Below are 23921 nucleotides of genomic sequence, written 5' to 3' on the forward strand. Positions count from 1 at the left end.
GAAAGAACTGTTTTGATTAAACTCAAAGGAAAACCTTTGAACAAAGTCCTGAAACTTTCTTCTTCTATAATAATAAATGAGGAATACATTCAACTTATATATGCTGCTGTATCTCACTGAAGTAAATGAAGTTATGGAAGTTCACAGCTGCTAAAAATTTGACCATTTCCAAACAAACAAACAAGCAAAATAATTAACTGTGTAATAGACACGGAAAGACAATTATTCCTGGAAAGTTTTACTACTACCAATAGCAAAATTAGTTAGCTTACTGAATCTGTGAAGATTTTTTTTAGGATGCTTTGAGGATTTTTGTGGTTTCTTGGCCTGACAGTGATACCCCAGGCAGTGGCAGAGCTGAAGACCTGGCTCTAGAGCCTCGTTCACTCAGTGCCCAGAGCTGAACTTCCCTAGGGACTGAAATCTCCTAGGATTCTCCTGCAGCTCATTCTGCACAGCGTTCCTGTGACACCTTTCAGGCAGGTGGAAAAATGAACCCTCTTAGGGACTTCTTTAAAATTGTTTGTAAATTCTAATGAGATGAAGATTCAGGTTTGAAGTGCATTAAATTAAAGCTTTGCTTGGTAGACACGTAACAGTGTAATGGTGCTGAGCAGAAATAAGGGTCTTTACCATTTTGATGCAATATAAACTGAGAAAATGAGCCAAAGATTTTGTGTAGATAATGCTGGTACACTTTTGCCAGGTACTTTGGGATAGAAATACGGATCTAGAAGGATGACACTGATGGATAGCTCTGGATCTACCCATGTAGATAAGGGATCTGGCAGACTTGTATCTGAGATGCTGAATGTATGGCAGTTTGTAGTTGTTGATTGCAGAAATTTAATGCATGTGCATAAAAATCTTTAACTTTTGCTCTACTAGAATTTTGGGGAAGGGAGAAGGCACCTGAGGAAAGGTATGTGTACCTGTTGATTTGGGTCAGTAACGTTTTTAACAAGTATTAACATTATCAGACGTGTCTGTTCTTTGCCTTCAGTTGTTGTGAGGAATTTTAAAAAAATAACTGCTAATTTGTTTTTCTCTCTTTGAAATGAATTTATTTTGAAATATTTGTTGTAACGTTAGTTTTAGATGTTTTACCAACACTAGGCAATGAAAACAGACTGTATTTCAATCTCACTTCTGATTCAGCAGAACTTCCAGATCCTCTTGCTCGTGACTGCACAACCTGCAAGATCTTCATGGCAATAATATATAGAGACATAAACCCACCACTTTCAGTGGTGTTCAAATTGCCTGGCTGATTTCTGCCAAGTGCAGGTCATGTGCTTTTGAAGCCTTGGTATTTTATGTGCTCACATCCAAGTGTGTCTTTCAGAAAGACTAATATCAAAGCAAACATGATGGAGTCATTGTCCCATCTACAGGAGCTGCCTGAAAATATTTTTTCCCTTTCTGAGTAGGTATGAGGAGATCTTTATGACAGGTGGAGGAGCAGCTTTTTTTGTACCCTCTCTCATTTGTAGGCAGACTCATCCCAAAAGTTTTTGTTTGAAAGACCTGGAGTCAGAGTTAATTTTCTATCCTATTTCTTGTCTCCTAGCTTTGTACAAAAAGGTGCCAGGGAGTTCTTCCAACACCAGGGAGGAAATGAGCATTCCAGGGTAATGCAGGGTTCTTACCCTAGAACAAACGTGATCTGGATTAAACCTGACAAAGGCTGGGGGCAGACTAGATGTCTGGAAAGTTAAATTGCAACTATTCTGTGGAGTTAAGGCCCTAGTTACACGATTTCTTTCTGCGACACATGAAATGAATAAAACCCATATTTTGTTGAGGGTAGAATGTGTGGGAAATAAGCTTTTTTTAAATTTTTTTATTTGGAATCACTTTGAAAGGGGTGAAGGGATTCCAGCAAAACCTGACCTACAGGCTGGCAGACTTCACAAACTGATATTGCTGTGCAGGTGGAGACAGCGGTAGATTTGTTGCTTACCTTTGCTGCCTCTATTTTTAGTTTCTGACTGCTTGCAAGTTCTGTTTACAAATGTCAGGAAAATGCATTAGGATTATCTGCTTTATTGTAGAGGTAATAAAACGTTGTCCAATTTAGCCAATAAAACAGCTAAAAGCAGGCTCCCTCTGTTGTGGCAGTGTAGCTGCTAAATGTGGCCTCACGGTGGTTTTAAGCTGCCTGCTCTGTTCTTTCCTCATTACTTGTTCCCCACCATTGTTCTGCCTCAGTATGGAGGTTGGGATTCTCTGGGGGTATTTTATTCCCACCTGGGAGAAGCTGAAAATGCATTTTGAGAAGAGGGAAGGTGAGGGATAAGCAAGGCCCATCCCTGCAGTGCCCTGCATCGCTCCTGGAGCCCAGCAGTGGTACTGGAGCCGTAAGGAAGGAGCACAATTATTCCTTTGCCCAGGGGTCCCAAATGCTTGGCTGCTAAAAAATACTTCCCCAAGAGCCCTTTCAGCTTCAGTGCCTGGAGTGGGAAGCAGTTGTTTTTAGTGGATGTGGTTGGTCTGTTGCAGCCTCTATTGGTTGGTGCCCTATAATCCAATATTAGGGCTGCTTTCACTGCCACCAGCCTGGATTCGTGGACAAACATCCTGTTTAAGCTGGGATGACTTACTGGGGAGCTTTATGACTGTACTTGCCAGCTAGAAGTATTAATGTGTTTAAGTCAGAGCTGAAGGTGCTTTAACATTGTTATTTGACTGTGAAACAAAAAGAAATACATTGTTTATCCCATTAGAAAACAAGAATGTAAATTAATAATATAGAAATACATCTTTCCAGTGCTTAAAAGGTCTTTATTACCTTTATTATGGCCTTCAACCACTAAAAGTTAGTGTTGTGGGATGCCAGCCCTAGTCATATTTGCTAACTAGCAAAAAGGTTTGAGCAGAGTTGTGACACTGTTAGCTAATACTTGTTTTTCATTGCTGTTTTAGATAGCTCAGGACAAACAGATTGTGTGTTACTGCTGTGATAGAATACATAAAATAAAAATAGTTCTCATGCTGAGTTCCCTGTGCTTTAAATATACCAAATATGTCCCCTCAAGCATCCATAAGTTGTGGTTATCTGTATGCAGTTCATCACCAGAGAAATTATATATTCATTTTTAAAGGAACCATAAAATTAGTTTGTTTAAAGTCTGGATCAGAGTTGGGAAAGAAAATGGCAATTTAGTAAAAACTGAGGAGTTAATTCCACTAGAGGGGTAAGCTAGAAATAGAAGTAGGAGTAAAAGTGTTGCTTTGAACTGCATCATATGGAAGCAGCAATGACAGGAACATTGCAGGTTTGTATGTACCTGTGAATCCTCATAAATTTTTTTGCAACTTCTGCAGATTCTGAAACTATATGCCTCTAAGGAGGCAGACAATGAAAATTTGATAGGCAATATTATGCAGTGAAGTGTTGAAATTTGCAGATCACTGGCAAGTCTGACCAAGAAATATAGCTTCTTTTTTTACCTAGGGAATGAAGTGTGGGAAATTATGGTTTAAAAATAAGAGTGAGATGTAAATCTACACTGTTTCAATACTCCTCAGCTTTGAGAAAATTGGAGTCTGGAGAGCAACCTTGATGACTTTTCTTTGCGTTGTGCCTGAATGTAATGATAAAGTCCAAATATTTGTGACATCTGGCATGCTTGTGACCACACCTAGGTCTTAGATCCAAAACAAAAGGGTTTTTTTTCCCCAAGAATTTAATTTCTGTTTATCCAGGTAAGTGTCACTGAACTGCAGCTTGCTGTTATTGAAAAGAACAGTCAAATCATAGTGTTTCTCTTCTGCCAAGCTGCTCTCATGAACACTGAGAATTAGATATTGTGTTTGTCAGCCTAAGATTGACAAAGTCATAGATGAGTCTGTTTTTTTGGTTTATTTGTTTTTTTCCTACAAAGATGTGTTCTTGTTAAATTAGCTGATATCTGTTCATATAAAGAGTAATCAAATCAATCCTTTTAGGCTTTATTTCAAGCCCTCTTAATACTGGAGCTGGAGTTCTGTGGGTTTATTCAGAGAGCAGAGGTTCAGATGGTCCTTCACAAAACACAGCAATTAGGGTGGAGCTGCTCAGAGGTTGGCTGGGGTTGCTGTGAGTCTGAGAGAGAGCTGCATTTGGTGAGCTCCCATCTCCAGGAGACTCCCTTTCCACTGCTGCCTGCTTCTTCCCTGGAATTCCTCTGGGCTGTTGAAGTTTTTGTCCTAGAATTGGAAACTGAGGTGATGAATTTAGAATGTGAGGAGTAAAATTTTTTTTAAAATTGAGGGTTTTTTTCTAGGCATTAGCCTGTTTTCAGTCTTGATTATTTTTTAGAAGGTCCTACGTGATCAAAACCAGGTCAAAATTTTTCCTACTGATATTTTTGCGTTGGAAACCACTGAAATGATGGGATCTGAAGCATTTCCTGGGGCTGTGTGAGTTACCCTTGGGCTTTTTGCTGAAAAGATGACACTCGGGAAGTCTCAATGGGCCTGTGTAGTTTCCTGTCATCCAGGTCAGATGGCCTGAAACTCCTGGCTGGAGCAAGGAGCACTTTGAGATGTGTTTTCTGACAGTTTGATATTGTGGTTTCAAAATGCTTTTGCTCAAATCTGTATCTAAAACACAGCTTGTTTCATGAGCAGAGCATGCTGCTCCATCTCCCCCATTACAGTTTTGGAAGAAATCTCTTGAGTGCTCTAACCATTTCCTGTGGCATCAATGTGTCTCTCTTTGTAGACATTTTTTAAGTGTTGGGTCAGGTTGTTCCAGTGGGAATTGGGTGAAAGTAAATACATGTGTTAAAACTGGTTCTGTAGCTCTTGAACAGCAGAAAAAGAAAAAAAAAATACAAAGAAAATTGAAAGTGACTCTAAATAATATTTTCTTTTCTTCAGCTGTCTCCGTAATGAGATACAGTGCATCATCCTTTGGATTTGCTGTAAGTAGACATACAATTGAAATATTATCTACTCTTTTTTTTCTTTTCCAAAGGCTTTCTCTGAATATAAAATACTGCATTTTTTTCTTATGATAAATTAATGGAAAAGTATGCAAAGTCAATAATGGATTAGAAAAAATATTGTTAAAGTCAAGCATTGGAAAGGGTGGCAAAGATACTCTAATTATACTTTTTCAGTTTCTGTCCATTTAGTCCCATCCTGGAGTTGATACCCATTCTTATGCCTTATTGTTGATAGGTGTTATCCACCAGATATGGTTTTCTTATGCAAAATCTCTCAATTAAAAATCAGTTTTGTTGTTGAACTTGAGCCAAATTCCGAAGTTCCCTTCTGACCTCTTCCCATTGAAGCTGATGGTAAGACTGCTATGGACTTTGGAATGACAGCTTTCCTCTCCAGTCCTTGCCATGACTTTCCAGATTAGTGGCAGAGCAAAAAATTCCTAACGACAAGCAATGACTCATATCAAATAATTTATCTTTAGCTTTCAATTTTGAAGGTCAGATTGACTCTGTAGGAAGTTCTTACAGTGGGACAAACCTGATTTTCAGTGTTCCTGACACAATATCTGCATTAATTGGGAATACAAACATGGCAATTTTACTGATGATACAGAATAATAAATTCATATAGGATGAAATCTGGGTGGGATTTTGGAGAAAAAGTTAATATTTTCTTGATTGGAAACAAAAGCTATTTCAGGAAATTAGTGACTGCTGGAAAAAGGAATGCTTGACAGGCATTTTTCTATGCTTATTTCTTTACAGTCTTTGCATTAGAATCATATTAGTATTTTAACTCTCAGAGTGCTACAGTGGCAGACTGGGATGTTTGTTTTTTTTCTTAACTTCTTCACAGGTGATTGATTAAAAATTCAAATTTTTGTAATCCCTTGATTGACTTTCTGAGCTCGGAAGTGTATGATTTTGCAATAATACAAGGTGAAAATGTGAAGATCAATTCAATAAACGTAAATCCTGCTTTCATTAAAGTGATTTATTTGAAGCTTCTTTGTGCCTGTGCAGCAGGATGGGGAATGCATTGCTTTTAGTGCAGGGCACATTTGATGGCCCACAAAACAATTGCCTCTGTATCTCTTTCAGTTTGATGCCACCCTGGATGTTTTGTCGTCAGCGATAGTTCTGTGGCGTTACAGCAACGCAGCCGCTGTGCACTCTGCACACAGGGAGTACATGTGAGTACACTTCATTACTTCTGCCTCTGGCAGGGGCCTGCAGAGCTTTTGCTGTCAAGCTGGGAGGCTGCAGGTTCCAGAGCTTTGACAAAAACATTTTGTGGTGTCAGCAAGCATCCTTTCCTTCTGCCAGCTCACTGCTTGCTCCCAAACACGCTCCTTAGGCAAACCTCCCTGTGATTGTGATTTTCTGTTTCTTCTTAGCCAACATAGCAATGGTTGGGCCTTTGCAATTTGTTTTCCCTTGCAGCACCTGTATCAAATGAACTGATTTGCAGTCTGTAATAGATTTGTATATCTTTAATTTTCCATCTTACTGAATCATTCTCACTAGAGTATGCTTTCCAAAATTGTTGCTTGTGTAATATTTGTACTTCCCTTAACAAGTTTGAATATGAATCACTTCAACTTTTTTTTAAAGTAAGATTATAACAGTGATGCATATCTTCTTTATGTTTACTTTGCAAGCAATTTTTTTTCATATTTAATGCTTGCTGTAAATATCCTATGGGGGGAAAAAGTCTTTACATATGCAATGCAGTATTGATCACAATGGGAATTGTGCTCTGCATCACTGTGCAGCATTTCTATGGGTGATTCATATGCTAGCTGAGAAGATCAGGTGGAGATTGACTCAAGAATTTTTCCAACTAGTGCATAAAGAAGATTTAAAATTCCTTCTCAAATTTTGAGCATCTAGGTGGAGAATTGCAGTATATTTGCCTGTTTTTGGTTTTTCTCAGTACTGCCATTGCTGGCAGCGTCCAGTCTGGCTGGAAAATAGTCCAACTGCCCCCTGGAATGGACTGCAATTTTACAATAAAGGGGGATAAGGTAGGTTTTGTGCTGAAACACCTCTAATGATGGCCCTTTATTAAAGGGCAGCTTGATGAAACTGAAGGTTGCATAACTGGTAGGATCAAAAAAATTGAAACAACAAAGCACAAAAAATCAGCAGCAAAAAGCCACACTGAAGGGTCTCAATCACATCTTCACAATCTTTTTCTAAAAACTAAGAAAAAGCAGGCAGTATTTCTACATGCATTAACTCAGGCTCATGCAACAGCTTGCCAGGGCTGTGAGTTTCTTTCTGGCAGGGCTCCATACAGAACAGTTTGGAATAAAAGGCCATAAAAGACTGATGTGGCATTGATTCATAAAAATAAGGTCAGAAAAATGTGATTAAAATTAGTCTTGCATAGCTTTGGAGATTTTAACAGATATTTTCTTAGTATCTTGCTTTTGTGGGTGTCCACAGAGATTCCTGTCAACATTTAATGAACATATTTTTGAAATCTCCTTCTGTTGAGCTTTTTCAGAACCTTGTAAAGTATTTAGAAGAGAAAATAAATCCCAATACAAAAGAAGACTCAACATGTCCCTATGGCTAAGCCAGTAAAGTGAACAGGCGAAGTAGTAAACATATTTTCCTGTTTTTTTATGCTAATTTTTAATTTGGTTTCATATAATCCCTATGCTTTACATAATGCTAAATTAAGTCAGTGAATTACTTGCCATGCCCATGAGTTGAAGACAGCTAAGGTTACATGATGAGTTCAGTACCAAGTGAAAGAATGTTCCCATATGCTGGGATTATGAATCACTGGATAGTCAGCCTGGTTATCCCTCTGTTTCCAGAGCTGACAGGAGAACCACCACAGTACTGACAGCAAAGAGATGGGGAGATTGTTGTGCTGCTTAAGGCAACTCTGTGTCAGATTTTTGAGGGAGGCACATTTCTAATTTCCTGTTTCATTTAATCAATCTCTAGCTTGAAACACTGCATGTAATTATTTTTCCTCCTCGATGCTGGGAAAATGTTGCAATGACGCCTGCTGGCTGCTTGCTCAGCTTATGAATAAGCTAATACAATATCTTTGTATCATATCTATCTCCACCTGCTCTGCCACAATCCCTGTTTTCTGGGGGCCTTCTCCCTGACTCCTGGACAGTGTGGAGCAAATTTGTGTGGGTGCCTAGGTTGTGCTGTGTGTTATTCCTGGTTTTGTGTGCCTGGCCATATTCTGCCTTAGTGCAGGGGTCTGTCTACCAGAATAAACAGAGTGTGCCAGAGTAGCTTCATTTTAGTTCTTTATTTATAGGTTTGTCTTTTATTGATTTAAAGATTACATTTTTCTGTGTACCCTAACATATCTGAAAAAATCCTCAGCTCCTTGGCAAAAGCCAAGTGGAACTGCCAATTAATTGTGTTTTGCAAATTTATAAAACTTACCGTTTCATAAACTTGACAGCAAGAGATTGATCCAAAATCTATGAAAATCAGTGTAAAGCCTCTCATGGAAAGGCAGCGTTAGATTCAGTCTTGGACGTCATTGAGAGAGAACATAAAGATAGACCGAAAAACACACCCCCAGGAAAAGGCACAGAGAATACAGCCTGACTCATGATGTGCTATGAATTAAATACTGAGAATAAAATGCTAAGATGTGAAAGAGATGTGTAGTCTTACTTAAGCTGCAGCCATATGGTAGTTGGAGCTGCAGCATTTGATGGGCTGGCACTCGAAGGCTACAGAAGTGCTTGCTGTGCCAAGCTCTGCTAGGAGGAACGAGTGCACTTCCATTTGACTTCAGGGGAATTGGAGTGCTGAAACCATCATGCAAATGTGTCCTGCTGAGTTTAACTCCCTTTAATGTGTTTTGTTTTTATTAGATCATTTGATTTCTCTTGTTTTCTGGGGTGCGATGAGAAGGTACTTTGTCAGTGTTCATATCTTTGGTTCATCCCTTCCTTCCAGGGTGTCAGCCACAACACAGAGCTCAGAAGAGGCTGAACCCCTGGCAGTGGCACCAGTCCTGTAGCCATTTGTTGATTCTCCAGATTGAGCCATCTCAAATTTCTGTGCTTTGACTGGGAGAATTGACAAGAAAACTCCTTTTGCTCTTTTTGCTCTTTTTTTCCTTTACTGACACTTCCAGGGCTCTGTCACCCTTCCTGCTGCTGTTCAGACTGCTCCTGGATGTATCATTGGTGCCCACAAGAAATAAAAGCCAAGGTTAAACATTCACCAGCATCGGGAATTAAACCACTGCAAGGTTGTAGGCCTGCTTGACTCTGCCTAGATGGCTCATTAATGAAAGAGTATGTGGGAGTGGGATGAATATTTGATGTTTTTTAGGAGAGTCCTTGAAAGAATTGTAGGTCTTGAGGCAAAGCAAGAGTTGGGAAGGACTAGAGATGTCTGGGAAGAGAGTCAGGGTACGTGCATAGTTCATGAGTACTTGATCTGCTCAGTGTGATCTGCTAGGCTGTAAATTAACATGCAGGAAATGTAAAGGTGCTGAACAAGTCATCAAAAAGCAATGATCAAGGAATCAAAGAAAGGATTGCTGAAATAACTGGAGAAATAATTTGAAATCTCCACTGAAGATGAAAATTTACAACTGAAATTGACTGAGACATTTAAGATGTGCGAAGAAATGTGAATGGTCCCCCTGGCTGCTCTCCATAATCAGTTTACAAATGCCTTGAATATTCTGCCTTTAGTAAACCTTTAGCAACTTAGTAGCTTATTGGGTTGCTGAAGTAAATATAAATCTGTTGAAAGAACTTTATTGACACTGGTTTGGCAAGAGTGGCTTTTCATGTGCCTAAATAAACTCAGTAAATAGCTGTAGAAGAAGTTTCTTAATAGAAGACTGGAAAAAGATCTCATGAGATGTTGAACTAGTCACTGGCTATACAGCCAAGGGCAGCTTTTAGCTTCTGTTAAATTCAGGAATGAAGGACTTGGTTGGAGTGCAGGAACTGTGTCTGAGGAGAAAGTGAGAAATACCACCAAAAAAGGATGGATTGGAAAAACAGAATAAAAAAATTACATGTACACAGCCATGTGGGAAAGTGTTAAAACCCAGAGCAGATTCAGTATGGTTGGTTGGAAATGTCTTGCTTTTCTGTACAATGCAGTACAGGACCCAGTATCTGCCTATGCCTGTGGGATCCACTGATTCTGGGATTTTTGGCCACTGGGTTTTTTATTGCACAACCAAACTCTGTACAGCATATTTAAACCAGTGATTCTTGACAGTTGCAGCTGGTGTTTGCTATATATTATTTTTGTTGATGGTATCATGTTAAATTCTGTGCTTCCCAGGAACCAGTCTGTCAACATCTTTCTTAAGCCAGTGCCAGAGTAAATAGGAAACCTGACTCATAATGAACATTCTGGATTATGGCAACAGCAGAAAACACACATTTCTTACATCTCTTTCACTGTTTTGGTGTTGTGGTTTTGTTTGTTTGTTTGTGTTTTTGATTATGTATTTCAGACTCTGGCTATGCATTCCTTAATTACCTAATAAGAAAATTAAATTGTATCATGGACTAATCATTTTAAACACACTTGTGGTGCTCTATGTTGCCATGACATAATAAATAATGAATCCAGGTATGTCCTTTTTTTTATATATTGGTGGAGCTGTTGTCTGAAACATGAACAGTAATACTAAAATTACAAGAGTGAAAATCTATAGTGTGGTAGACACAGTGCAGATTTCTGTCATACCTCCACCTGCTCCTGAGAAAGCTTTTTGCCAGAAGAAAAGAGTCATTTTTCAATTAGACATTACTTAAATGATTTACTCTGTGCCTGTAACTTAACTTTCATCTCCACACCTCAGCTGTGGCTGTGGATTTAATCCCTTCAGGAAGCTGAGCCCATTTGCCACGTGAAGAAAGCCTGTCCTGGAGATTTGCTTCCTAATAGGTTTCTAAATTCTGGGGAGGATGAACAGGTTTACAAATTAGGGGGAAGTGAGAACAGGTGTTCTTACCTGTTTTGACATTCAGAAGAACACACCTGTAAGAGCTTAACCCAAGAATTTCTAATTTAGCTTCAGCTAAAAGCAATCTCTGAGAAAGACATTTGACTGCTCCTGAGCAGAGATGACATGAGAAATCATGTGAGAAAATGTGATGAGACCCTAAGACAGAGAGAGCCTCTCCTTCCAAAGTAATTGTAACCCTTTTTTTCTCTCTTGCTCATGTTCAGATGACACCACTTGGGAATATTTATCCTGGTGTCTGGTCATGGGGAGCCTTGCAGAAGTTACACTGAATATATGTGCATTGCAATTAGGCATATGGGAATATGGGTTTGTGACATATCCTACTTTTGCACTCAAAGCTTGAAAGAATTAGAAGCCACCTTTTGTGACTGTCATAGTGCAAAGTTAGGTCTGGCTCTTCTGTCTTCCTCTGGTTCAAAAAGAAAGCATATTGGTCTACGTGGTTTCAGGGTATATCCTCTCTTGGTTCACAGAATTAAATAAAGCCACCCACATTTTCAGTATTTCTATTGTATTTAAATTTTCATGTGAGGATTGGCTTTGCTGTGCTGGTTAACCCAGCTAAATGAGCACTGTCTATTTAGGCAGTGTTGAATGAAAATAATCCTCTGGGTTCAGACCCAACATATCAGTCACATTGAAAAAACTGTGGATAATTTTATCTATACCATACATACGAAAGAGACTCAAAGCACAGATGGCAAAATCAGCACCTACCCACAGCTCAGGGCAAACCTCTGTGGCTGGAGGCAAAGCTCTTTTGTGATGAGTGAATGGAATACCTAAGTGATCTGGAAAAATGTCAAACGCATGGAGCTGCAAACAGAACCTACCTCTGCAGCTCATGTGTGGCTCTCAGCTACCAGGAGTTTGGCCTCACACCACATTTTCATGTCTCTCCCACAGAATGAGGCACAGTGAGGAGTTTTCAAAGGGATTGCTCACCTGTGCTGGGTTATCTGCTTTGCAGGAGAGGTGTAGTTTTTTTGGTTTTTTTTTGCAGGAGAAGTGTAGTTTCTTTTTAACCACGCTGAACCATTCTTTCTTCTGAAATATTTGGCCAAAATTCTGCATCCAAGTACAATGCTAGATACAATAGGTGCTTCATTAGGCTGACTTAATAAACATCATCATTTCTCCATAAATTCATTTTCCCATATTCAGACAAAAGTAAATCAATCACAAACTTTGCTCTTACCCAGACAGAAATACATGTATGCCTATGGTTGTGCGTGCACCCCCAAAAATCACTGCACATACAAGTTATATTAAATATGAAATAGAAAATGTATATATTTATATATTCTAAAATCTGTTTCAAAAACTGTGGCATCTGTAGAGTTGGCAGTGATTTTACTGGAGCTAGATCCAAAACCCTTGAAAGCCTTTCCTTCTACTTGACTGGTAGTTGATTAAGCAGGATTTGTGTGTATTGCCTAGTATTTACAGGTAGACCTATGTATATAAAATCAGGAATATGATGTTTCCTGTGCTGGAATTTGATGATCACCATAAAAATGAATATTATAGAAGTTCTCCAAAGGCTTTAATTTCCAGGGGCAGGGGAATGGCAGAGTCTCTGATCATCTGCTGCAAGTGCAGGAGCAGTGCTGGAGCCAGGAGAGTGGTTGTAAGGCAGGTGTATTCCAAGTGCAGCTGCAGAGTCTGTGCAGACCTAGGAACTAGAAAATAGATCATGAGAAGTTTTAAACTCCCCCCAGTTGTAGAAATGTCTGTTAGTGTTTTCTGGCAGATATTCCATACCTGGGGTATCAAATTATTTATGGAACTGTTGCCCCAGTTCAGCTGCATGATGTTGAAGTATGTAAATACTCTGTTCTGCAGCAACTAGTTGAAATCCTAAGGGATAATAAAAATTTTAGAAGGCCTGTAACATTTTCAGCATGAAATGTTCCATGGCAGAGCTGATCTGAGTCTCAGACATAAACAGCATTTCTCCCCCATGTCTTTTAATAAGTTAGATCATGTGATATCACAACACACTTTTCTAACACAAGAACTGAAAATTTGATTTTTAGTGGTCATTTGGACTATTACTTGTATTCTCGTTATTGTGTAACATAGTTTGGGCTTATTTTTTTTTATGGTGAGAAAAAAGGAGTAGCTGTAATGATGCTGATCTGGATCCTGGCAGTTGGGGGTGGATTATGGAACATGTGTGATGAACAGCAAGCCCACTTTTTTCCTTTTAAAGTGCATCTTAAATTGACTCTATTCCCCCCTCACCCAGCACCAGGCAGATGTAAATACTCTGAACAGCTGTGGTTCTGTATAGTTTGGTGTCCAAAACCTCTTCAGGAACTACACCTGATAACAGATAAGCTACACCAGTAGCTGCCCAACTGGACACAAGGAAGCTTTAGATTAGTAGTAGAGCATGACAAATAAGCAGGAATCTCAAGACTGAAGCTGGTATTGCATCTTTTGCCTGTGTATTAGCATAATATGTCACAGTGGCTAGTTCTTTTTAGAGAAAGTCCTTTAATGAGTTTAAGAGGCAGGTGTTTTAGTTGTCAGAGTTCTGGATGTCACCCTGATGAAAAATGTGACTACAGTGGTCTCAGCAATGTTGCAGAACAGCAGCAAATGTTAGTGAACAGCTGCATGGCAATTTGGGTGCCTCTGTTTAAAGTAAAGAGCAGTGGAGCTGTGGCACTGTGTTCTGTATACTGGATAGGCCCTTCCTGCCCCAGAGGTGCAGTCCCCAAAACAGAGCTGGGGCTGTCACCTGCCCCTGCAGTGTCTGGGCTGTGTGCAGGGGCTGTGGCTGTGCTGACAGAATCCCCAGCACAGCTCCTTGGGGCTCCCCTCTTGGGGCTTCTTTACACACCCTTCTTTCATGGCAGGAATGGTCCTTGCTCAATTCCTCCTATCCCTCACTTGTGTGGCAGCAGATTTTCTCTACTGTGCTTCTCATCATCTCCATCAGGTAGATCCCACCGGTTTGCCACCAGAAAATCATTTTTTGGTGACCAAATTTGAACCTTTTCCCTCCCAAATTCTTATCCTTTGGATTCCAACGTTCAGTTTTGGCTACACTTGAGAAATTCTGGGCTGGCAGTAACTGGCATTTTCAATTTGGCTGCTGTAGGCTATGAGAGGTGCCATAGTTCCAGCGTTAAATGAAAGCAGACATAGCTTTGTTAAAACAGGCTCTCATCTAGAGGAAATGTGATGCGGGTCATTGCAAGTTCCAAGTTAGTAATGAAGGAGCAGTTACAGAATGTAATTTGTCTTTGGTTTTGGGCAGAAAGAATGAATAGAAGAGTACCAGCAAGGCAAAGAGATAGTAAAGGGCTCCTCTCCTGTGATTAGACATAGAAGATAGCTGAGGAAAAAGTGTGTATACAAAATAAGAAAGTGAAGGAATACTTCATGCTCAAAAATATTTTCCTAACTTCTGACAGCAAAAACCTCCTGGACAATTGCCTTCCATGTTAAACCATGTGACTTTTTCTGAAGGGTTCCATACATGATATTCACTCTGTCAGCCACTAATACTAAAATCCTTCAAATCATAGGGAAAAAGGATTTAGCACTTTTACCATTTTTATTAAAATAATTACTTTTATAATTTTTTTTTTCTTACTTTAACTCTAGAGGTTTTATTGGTGGGTTTACTCAGAGATTAAATTCTGTATCCATCATAAAACTGATTTTCTCACATTTGCTGAAGAAGCTCACGTTACTCCTGGGCTTAGAGCTCATATTGCTTTTATTGGCCTGCAGCTCATTTTAATGTGAAGTTACAGTTCCTTTCAAAGTAATATTTTTCACCACTTCAGTGGTGAAAACAGCCTGCAGAGATTTTAACATTTCCTTTTCTGTGGGCTATTAGGAGTCATTAGTACTGAAAGATCTTGACAGAGCCTGCAGAGTTAAGGATTTTGTGAATAAAAATTAATAGGCTCACAGGATAATGCAGGTTGGAAGGGGCCGCTGCAGGTCTCTGGCACAGGCTCTTGCTCAGAGCAGGGTGAGCTGTGAGATCAGAATAGCTCACCCAAAATTTCATCCAAAACTCCCAAGGGTGGAGGCTCCACAGCCTCTTTGGGAAACTTTTCCACTATTAATCCATGGTGGAAATCTCATTTCTCTTAGGAAAGTATAACGTGGAAAGATTCTTAACAATCAAGGAAATGCAGAATTAAAATAGAGTAAACCAGCTCTGGTAGGGCAACCAGAATAAACGTAGAAATTAGAAGTATTGTCTTTTATTTACAGCATTGTGGTTGCCAGACAATTGGATGAGGAACTGAAGCTTGTTTAGATGGCAGCTTTGCAAATGTGAGAATAGAGTTTCTATCTCAAGAATATGAATACAAATCCTGCTGGTTTATACAATGATTTTTTTTCCAGTTCTTTTTGTCATGTTTACCCCTATAGCTCAGCTAAAATGATCAAAATATTTTCCATGAATAAGGCAAGTAATCTTGATACCAGAAAGGAAGTTTTTACAGTGAGAACAATCAATCACTGGAACAACCTCCCCAGGCATGTGGCAGAGTCCTCATTGTGGGAATTTTTCAAGATGCAGTTGGACAGGGTGCTAGAGAATCTCATCTGGGCTCCCTTTCCTGTGAAAGGCTGGAACAGGTGGGAGGTTCCTTCCATCCTGGACTCTTCTGTTGTTCTGTGAGCATCTTTACTTTGGTAAATAATAAACACCCTCCTCAAATAACCCATATAATCAAAACAGGTCAACTAATCTGGGATGCTGCAATGAATGAAACAGGTGGGAGAATAGTGCAATATTTGACAAGAAAGTTGGGGTTTTAATATTGCATCTTGATTTTATCATGTTAAGAAAATTGTAGAATTGGGAAGTAATTGGATTTCTACTGACAAACTTCTTTTTATTCCACATGGTGCTGTCATGTTTCAGGCATTAGTTTAATGAACTTGAAGGGTGGTGGTAAAATAGTTTCCAGGCTGTAACAGCCAAACCATCAAACTCATGAGAGCCTTTTCCCTCCCCACTTCCCCAAAACAACCCTCTGTGAGCTGCTAGGAGAAAGTTAACACATTTTTGCAAATTGCATTCATATGCATCACTAATTTCTTCTGAATCCTTAATTCTGGTGTACTTCCTTTGCTGCATGAGAGCAGATTGACAGGAGAGGAGTGATTACCAAGGGCTTCATTGTAAACCCTTGCTGGTACTGTGCAGCTGTAAAGATTTGCCAGAAAGAGAATGGGATGATAATTGAGAAGGGAAAGCTCTTGCATTGGCTGTTTCATAGCAGTCAGTTGATATTAAAAAAACTCCATTTCCAGTCACCCTTGTGTAGCTTTTCCCAAATCACTTTTGAGGTGGTTTATAGCAGAGCTCATTACTCAGCACATATTTGTAATTTCATTACTATTATCGATTTATTTTTTATAAAATGTTACCAAACAATTCTACATTGAATTAGAGAATCTAAACCTGCAGTCTTACATCAATCTGACTGCTGCTTACCTGGAGGAGCAGCCTCTTTATCTGAAAGGGGTCAGCTCACAGAAAGGGTGTTTAGTGTGGCAAGACCATGCTAAAGGTAAAATTGCTTCATTATATTGAAGATCAATCACTATAGAAATCAAAGTGAGATTAATCCCTAATTCTATGTTGGCAACATTGCAGAATTTTAATCTTATTCCTGTAGGGAATTGTAACCAAGAATTGCAAAGTACAAGATAGAATTAAGGCTAAATCCACGAATTAGGAGGCTGTTCTGCTGCATCTGCTAAATGCAAATGAATTGGATCATTGGACTTACTCTCCTTAGGAATTTAATTTTATGATAAAATGAGGGGAAAAAGTACTAGCTTACTAATAGCAGCTTGAAAATTGAGTTTGTGAAGATGGAAGCCCCTGAATCTCAGCGCTTTTCGTAGGTACCTGCCTAAAAGCCACTGACTCATGCAAAGCAACAAATTTTTGATTAAGGGAAAGAATATCAGGCCGTGATATGCTTTTACAGTGATTGATTTCCTTTTGTGGTTTCCTTATGAGTTGTGAGAATTTGTCATGAAAATGAGGAATTGTGTCTGTTAGAGCTCCACACAGGGAATATGTGATGGAAGAGGTGAGGTGCAGCTGTGTGCACTGTAATGCAGTTAACACTGATCTGCTTCTGATGGGGGTGCGTGCAAATATCCAGGGCTGCTGTAAAACAAAATAGGTATTTATAGGGCTGTATAAATATAAATGGGTTGTATGTGGGTTGTAATACTGCTTTCAAGAAAATGCCTTTTGAAGATTGTCAAGATGTAGCACTCCCAGAATCAAGCTTTAGTTTTCAGGATTTATACAGGTGTCTGAATTCCACTAGAAATGAACTAGCAGTGACCAAAGCTCCAAAGCTGTATAAAATCTTTGATGGTTTTGAGAGTCTAAATAATTTCACTCTCAATGCCTGAGGCTGCAGTATAACCAAAACACATCAAGAAATGATCATGCAGATCATGATCAGCTACCAACACCTACAGCAAACTAAAGAAGACTTGGTGGTTTCACTGTTAAATCTGTAATATTAAATTTTCTTGTAGTTTAAATTACTCTTGCATTCCATATGCCATTGCTCTAAGAAAAAAAAAAAACAACTTTGGAAGTTTGAGCTGTAGTTGAGTTAAAAGTTGGTTGTTGCCTGAATATCAGAGAGATGCCCTCACCTTGTCCTTTCTGAATTAGTCTTTTACTCTTCAAACTATACTACATTCTGAAGGATTACAAAAAGCTTATTGTTTCATAAAACCAAATAAAGATTTTCCATTAGGTTTTAAAATGTTTTGACTAAATTTTCTCTCTTCCTCCTTCTTTTTAGAAGCAATAAATTACGTGGGACTGGAAGAGATTCCAGATTCATGCTTTCTTCATTAGAGCTTTTCTGTCAAACTTGTAGCAATCAATTATTTTGCTTTATAGATCAATTATAACTATAATTACTTAGTAGTTACTTAGAGGGAACCTCTGACACTCACTCAGGTAGAAATGGCTGTAAAATAAGGACATGATCTTCAATAGGTGCAAGTCAAGGGTTAGGACAAAGCTATCAGGGCTATCTTCAAATTCTTCTCTATGTTATCAGTGTGCCCTCACTTCTGAATAACTCCTCTTTCACTAGTTTTTATGGGTACCTCTGAGTTGATTTAAATCTGTTTAGAAAGGGGAGTTTGCTCATCTAATTTAATTGAATGTTATTAATGAAATGGCATTTGCCAAGCACCTTGGCACAAACACCCTTCGTGTGCAATTGAAAACATTCTTGTTACACAGCAGTGGTTGTTAGCAGATGGAAGTGAGCTGGCTTGTATTAAAACTTTTGTGCTCTAGTACAGTGAAAGTAGAGCGTGCTTACAATAACCAACCTGTTTATTATGTACTACAGTTTCTCAGATTAATTTTTGGAGGTTTGTTATTTTTTACATTTGTAGTTGAATTTTGCATTATTTGTAGTCCAGTTAGAAATTATTTCTTTCTAGCAAATGAGTTTAAAAGAAGACACTGTGCAATGTTGTGTTTTAGTGGTTTTGCAGATAAATCTATACACTCAAGAAGACAAAAAACATGTATTTTTTTTCTCAAAGTACTACACTCATGAATTTTGCATGGCTGTGGATCCCAAAAGCCAGCATATAAAGGAGAAGCTAGGCTTGCTAAATATGACTACCGAATACTGATTCAAACCTCAGACTGCATCTCTGTCTGCTATTAATACCCTTGTCACTGTTGTTATCATCTTCCTTTTCTTCTATCTACTTTAGCTATTTCTGGGTAAGTAGGTGGATGGGAATTCTTTTGCCACAGTAAAACTGAGCTGGAGAATAAGAGAAACAGATCAAGATTGCTGAAGTAGTTGTGTATCTGCTGACAAATATGCAAAATATTTGCTGTTAGACTTGGGTGGTTGGCAAGTTCACAGAGATAACCCCAAACTCTCTGGCTTATGTGAGAACAAAATCCAGCCAGTGTTCAGGGCATTCCCTTAGGGAGTGTTTGCCTGTCTTCCTCAGAAGTGTGGAGGGAATAAAAGATGTGCTGGGGGAAAGGGATGGTGCATCCCACGGGCATCCAACAGTATTGCCACAGGAAAAGGGTGAGCCATGGTTTCCCGCTCACAGATTTGGGGCTGGGTTGATTTAAGCCTGCTGGGGGTGATAGAAAAGCTTGGCTTTCAGTATAAATGTCAGCATATCCTTACAGGAGGTTCATGAATCTTATGTCAAGCTCAGCAAGTGGCCTTAGGCGAGTCAGCCAGCTTTTGTGGGCCAGTTCCCGAGTTATGTCACTCCTGACTGGGGAGGAAAGGGAAGGAAACAGCTGTTCCAGGTTCTGTAATGCTACTGACCACATTTACCAAATATCTCTGCCTGCTTGGTAAAGAGAATGAAGTTCCCTTCCTTATTTCTAATGGGAGATCCTAGCAAAACAAACCAACAGTGCTTCTCTAGAGGACTCTATGATAAATCAGCAGGAGCAGAAGTGGCAGGTCCTTCTCTCTGAATGAAACATCATCTGGTATGCCCTGTCTTCTCATACATAATCCAGGCTTTAAGAATGGGAGAGGAACTGGATGTTTCATTCTGTTCTTTAATTTAAGCGTCTGTTTAGCTCCTTAAGACATTTTTTTATTATTAATATTCTGTCCCCTCTGTTATCCTGGAAGAGTTGGCAACCTCAAATATGTTCTTAACATTTCTTTGTATTTTTCTCTATTTTTTCCCCCAGGGCTTGTGTTATCTTGGGTGTCATATTCCTCCTGTCATCTATATGTATTGTGATCAAAGCCATCCATGATCTTGCGAAGAGGGTGCTTCCAGAAGTGGTAAGGTGATTCCTGTTCTTTTAAATGTTCTCTTTATTCCCTGCCCTGCCAGTGGGACTGAGAAATGCCAGTGGCTCCTTTCAACAGCCCCACTGAACTCTGTGAAGCTCTAGCAGGTGCATTTCCTGCCTGGCTGCACATACTGGCCTTGGTCTTCCAGCAGTCTTTTTTACTTATGCTACTAATCTACTTCTGGAGTTTAATTAGGGGTTTTTATAGGTTTGACACCAAATCTCTCTCAGTGTAACCACTTAAAGCTTGTATGCAGGACTGTGGGAGTTCACTTACAGAGAGGAGGCCTCTCTGGGCTTAATGAATGTACTAGAATTTTATGAGAAGAACATTTCCACGGTTTACTACTCCAATGGCTTCAGTGTTTTATTTTCAATGTGGAAAAAATATATTTTTGGACTATATTTTCATGTCTTCCAGCTCTTGCCTCCAACTCCAGAGCCATGTACGTGTAGCAGGGATGAAACAGGTGAGGGGAGCATGCTGGGTGAAAGAGCTGGCTTTTAGACTGACTCACCATGGAGCAGCACAAAGGGCTTTTCTCCTGCTCTCTGCTTTCTTTTGGCTGTGAAAGCAGCCCCCACCTGCCCCTCCCCAGTGGCCTTTCTCTCAGCTCTGCTCTGGCCTGTCCTGCTTGCTTCCTTTCAGTACTGGCTATTAACTTTTACTCATCTTAACAAGCTGCTCACTGGGGAAACCATTTGGCAGTGGTTCCACTCCCACAGGACTCTTCCTAATGCTCAAATGATGTTCCTCAGACAAAATGAGGTTTCAGTTCAGTTGTTGTGTGCACAACCTGACCCAGAGCTTTGTCTTCAGCCTCTGTGAAGTTTGGTCTGGCTGTGTGTCCAGCCTTTCCCATCGAGGATTCACTCTGCCAAGTGCCATCCTCAACACAGCACCACACAGAAACCAAAACTCCTTCCTTTCAACCTGGAGATGGAGGCAGAGCTGGAAAACAAAAAGAGCCGAAATGGGATTCCATCTGTTACCCACTGTTAGCAGCGCAGATGACCTGCTGTGTCCTGTGTTCTCATGGAAACTTGCTGGGCAATTCCAGAAGCTTATTTCCAGTAGTTTATTGAAATCTGGGTGAAGATGAGCAGCACGGCCCATGAGTTAGCACATTACTGACTTGCAGCCAGGTGCATTGTTCCACTGCAGGTGATTCATGTTCTCTGCATTTTCCTTGCCCTCTTTTCCAGGCTTCATAATTGAATGCCTCTTCAGCTTTGCCAGCATTACAGCACATGGAGTTCACCAGCCTGGTTCTGTCAAAATGATCTGGGTTACCTTAAACACTTTCAGTAGTCGGTTCTTAAACCCAACCAAAACATTTTGACAGAACTGGGTTGGGGAGTGAGTGTGGGGCATGTGAGGCTGAGGAGAAGGCAGGTAAGGGTGAGGGGAGACCCTGCTGTGATGCTCAGCTGAGTGACCACTTTACTTCTCTGTAGCCAAACTGCAAACTGGCTACAGGTTGACTTCTGTTTAATAAGAAAATTAAATATATGGTCCTGAAGGAGAAGGGAAAAGGGAGGGTACAATCATAAGTAAAACACAAATTTTGGTGAATTTCTGGTAGTTTAAATCAGATTAACTTGGATATCTCAGTCTAATTTGTTGTGGGCAAATGCTCTAATAATTCTATCCATAGGAACAAAAATTTAAAAGTTGTTCTATCTATATATCACTCTTTCATCATTACAAGTTCTGTCTACAGGAGAGGGCTCTATTTCTGACATGGGGTGAAATCTCTCGTATTTCGATTGTGAACATTTTTTATGATTTGCAGGTATATTGTACTTCCTCATTTTTAATGTTTTTTAATGCAAAAATATGGAAAAAATACGGAATCAGAGCTACAGAAAGGCATATAAAGGAAAGCTAAAGAAAAGATCCCGTTACATTTTCAGTGTCCTATAAGAATGATCTGTAAGATCCCTTTTGTCACAGACTACCTTGGATTCAGTTTCATGGGCTAAATCTGTGTCAAGTAGGTAGAATTTAGAGTGGATACTGCTTACATTTGACACAGTATCAGGATCCTGGTGGATAATCTTCCTCCTGTGACTGTTCTCACTCATTTAGGCACTCTACTGCTACCAGCAGTTTGAAGGATGTATCTGGCAAGGCACGGGCTGTGGATGACTGGTGGCAGGGTAAAAGCCACATGCACACACCTAAAGGATTTTCATACCTGGCAATTCTGCCTGGAATGTAGGTGGGAGCATGGGATGAAAAGAGATGGTGCTTTTGTTCAGTATCTCTTAAATGACATGGGATTTTAATTTAAAAAATTTCAGTACATCTTTCAGTACATCTCTCTGTGGGAAACTGATTCAGCAAGGGTTGTGTGACAGGTGAAATATCTCAGTGCAAACTCAGAGTAACAGTGAAAGTTGGGAAGGCTCAGAGGACAGCACCACTTCTGTAAGTCATGGCCAGTGAGGTATAATGCCTCAGGATTGCCAGCATTAAAAATAACTGGGGGAAGAGGATGTTGTTGGATAGAAACCTTTCCAGCTGCCCTAGCTGTGCCTGACTGTGATGCTGATTTGCAGGTTGCTCCCTTAGCTGCTCTAAGCAGAAATAGTTGTTCTTCTCAGTTTTTGGGTCTTTGTTGGTTGATTGTGCTTCCAGCAAAGCTGCACTGCCCAGGCTATATCATCAGTGTCTGAGCAGAGGGGAAATCTGCTCAAATTGCATCAGAAGGAGGCAGAAGTTTCTGCCTCTGCTCCTTTATCCAGGGTGCTGTTTTCTACTTCTTGGGCCACTGATGAACTAATTGCTAATGATACTCATTTCTGTAGTATCTTATTATGTAATTTGGCTTTGATGTGTGGATACATATCTGGAAAAATAACAGAACAATGTTTTCAGTTAATAATTTTTTGCATAGCAGTGAACTAACTAGTTCTGCATCAAAATAGTGACCTGAAATATTTTCTGGTGGTGATATTTGTGTTTCTGGAATTTGATATTGATAACTTGCTATTCTGAGACCAGGGAATTATCCTCGTGGTGTGAGCAAGAACAGAACATCAAGAACAAGGAAAGGTAGTGTAACACCACTGGTGTCCCAAAGTGGTACAAAACTGAAGAGCTCAGACCTAAATTAAAAGGATCTGTGCCTCAACAGAAGTTTCACATGTGAGTCACAGTCACATGATTTTTTTTTTTTACAGTTTGTACATCCTTATTGCTCTGTATTTGCAGCAAAGGTCATTGAAGATGCGGGTAATTTTTAAAGCGTCTTGTGAAATTTTAGCTGTGTGACGTCAATCTTAAGGGAGATAATGTGGCAAAAACCCAACTGGAAAATGTTGCTGTTGGTGTTCACATGCTCAACACAAAGTTGGTGCTGTCAGCCCTGCAAATGGAGATGATTTGGGATACACTGCTCTACATGGGGTATTCCAGATTAACTTAATGATAATAATAATAATGATAATGCAGAGCAACATGACTGACTGCATTGTTCTCAGAGCTATAAAGTTCCTTTTTATGTCTTAATTTCTGGTAAACTTCTAGAACTTTGTAATAATTTATCTGAGTTCATTTTAATTGCAGAAGTTTTGGAGAAAATTGTATGATATGCACAAGTTTAATTTTAGAAATTAAACTGGCTGTTTTAAATTTAAATTAATCTGCTTGCTAATTTTAAAGAGCTATGACTAAAATCCTAAAAGCAGAGTCAGTAACTTTTCAATAATTCTTGATCAGTTATAGGAAGTTCATTGTGTTTTTTGTTGTATATGAGATACACTGGCTGTGTATCTGTCAGTTCTTAATATGCACATAGCCAAAAAAAAATAAAAATAAAATAATGGAAAGATTTTGTGAATTCTTTAGTATAGAGATTCTGTTGTTCTTAAAGTGGAGCTTGGAAGAGTTGTTTTCATGAAAATACTAGCAATAAGAGGAAATTTAAAAAAAAAAAATCTCATGACCAAGAAATAATTGGAAGCACTTTTGCAAATGTTGTGAGCAGATATGTTTGTACTCACATTTAGAAACAGGAGTCTTCAGTGTTGTTGTCATTTCATATGATGATTTCAGGTGCAGGTCTGGCAGCCCTAAGCAGGATTCAGAGAACCAGGAAGAGAATGACAGGTTTACTGCACATTAATGGCATTTCCACCT

At 39.4% G+C, this 23921-nt stretch overlaps 1 protein-coding gene across 2 annotated transcripts in view; it reads left to right on the top strand.

Moving 5' to 3' along the window:
• The window catches only part of TMEM163 (transmembrane protein 163), an 86633-nt gene that overhangs the window by 47633 nt on the left and 15079 nt on the right, over positions 1 to 23921 (top strand). For both annotated transcript variants that reach the window (XM_005519616.3, XM_088058988.1), the window contains 3 exons: positions 4867 to 4910; positions 6036 to 6127; positions 19667 to 19763. In XM_005519616.3, coding sequence (XP_005519673.1) covers positions 4867 to 4910; positions 6036 to 6127; positions 19667 to 19763 — 233 coding nt within the window. The remainder of the gene's footprint in view (positions 1 to 4866; positions 4911 to 6035; positions 6128 to 19666; positions 19764 to 23921) is intronic.

The sequence above is a fragment of the Pseudopodoces humilis genome, chromosome 8 (genome assembly GCF_049639895.1).
Source record: "Pseudopodoces humilis isolate 2021_Gansu_Grassland_sample_001 chromosome 8, ASM4963989v1, whole genome shotgun sequence".
Taxonomy (NCBI): Eukaryota; Metazoa; Chordata; class Aves; order Passeriformes; family Paridae; genus Pseudopodoces; species Pseudopodoces humilis.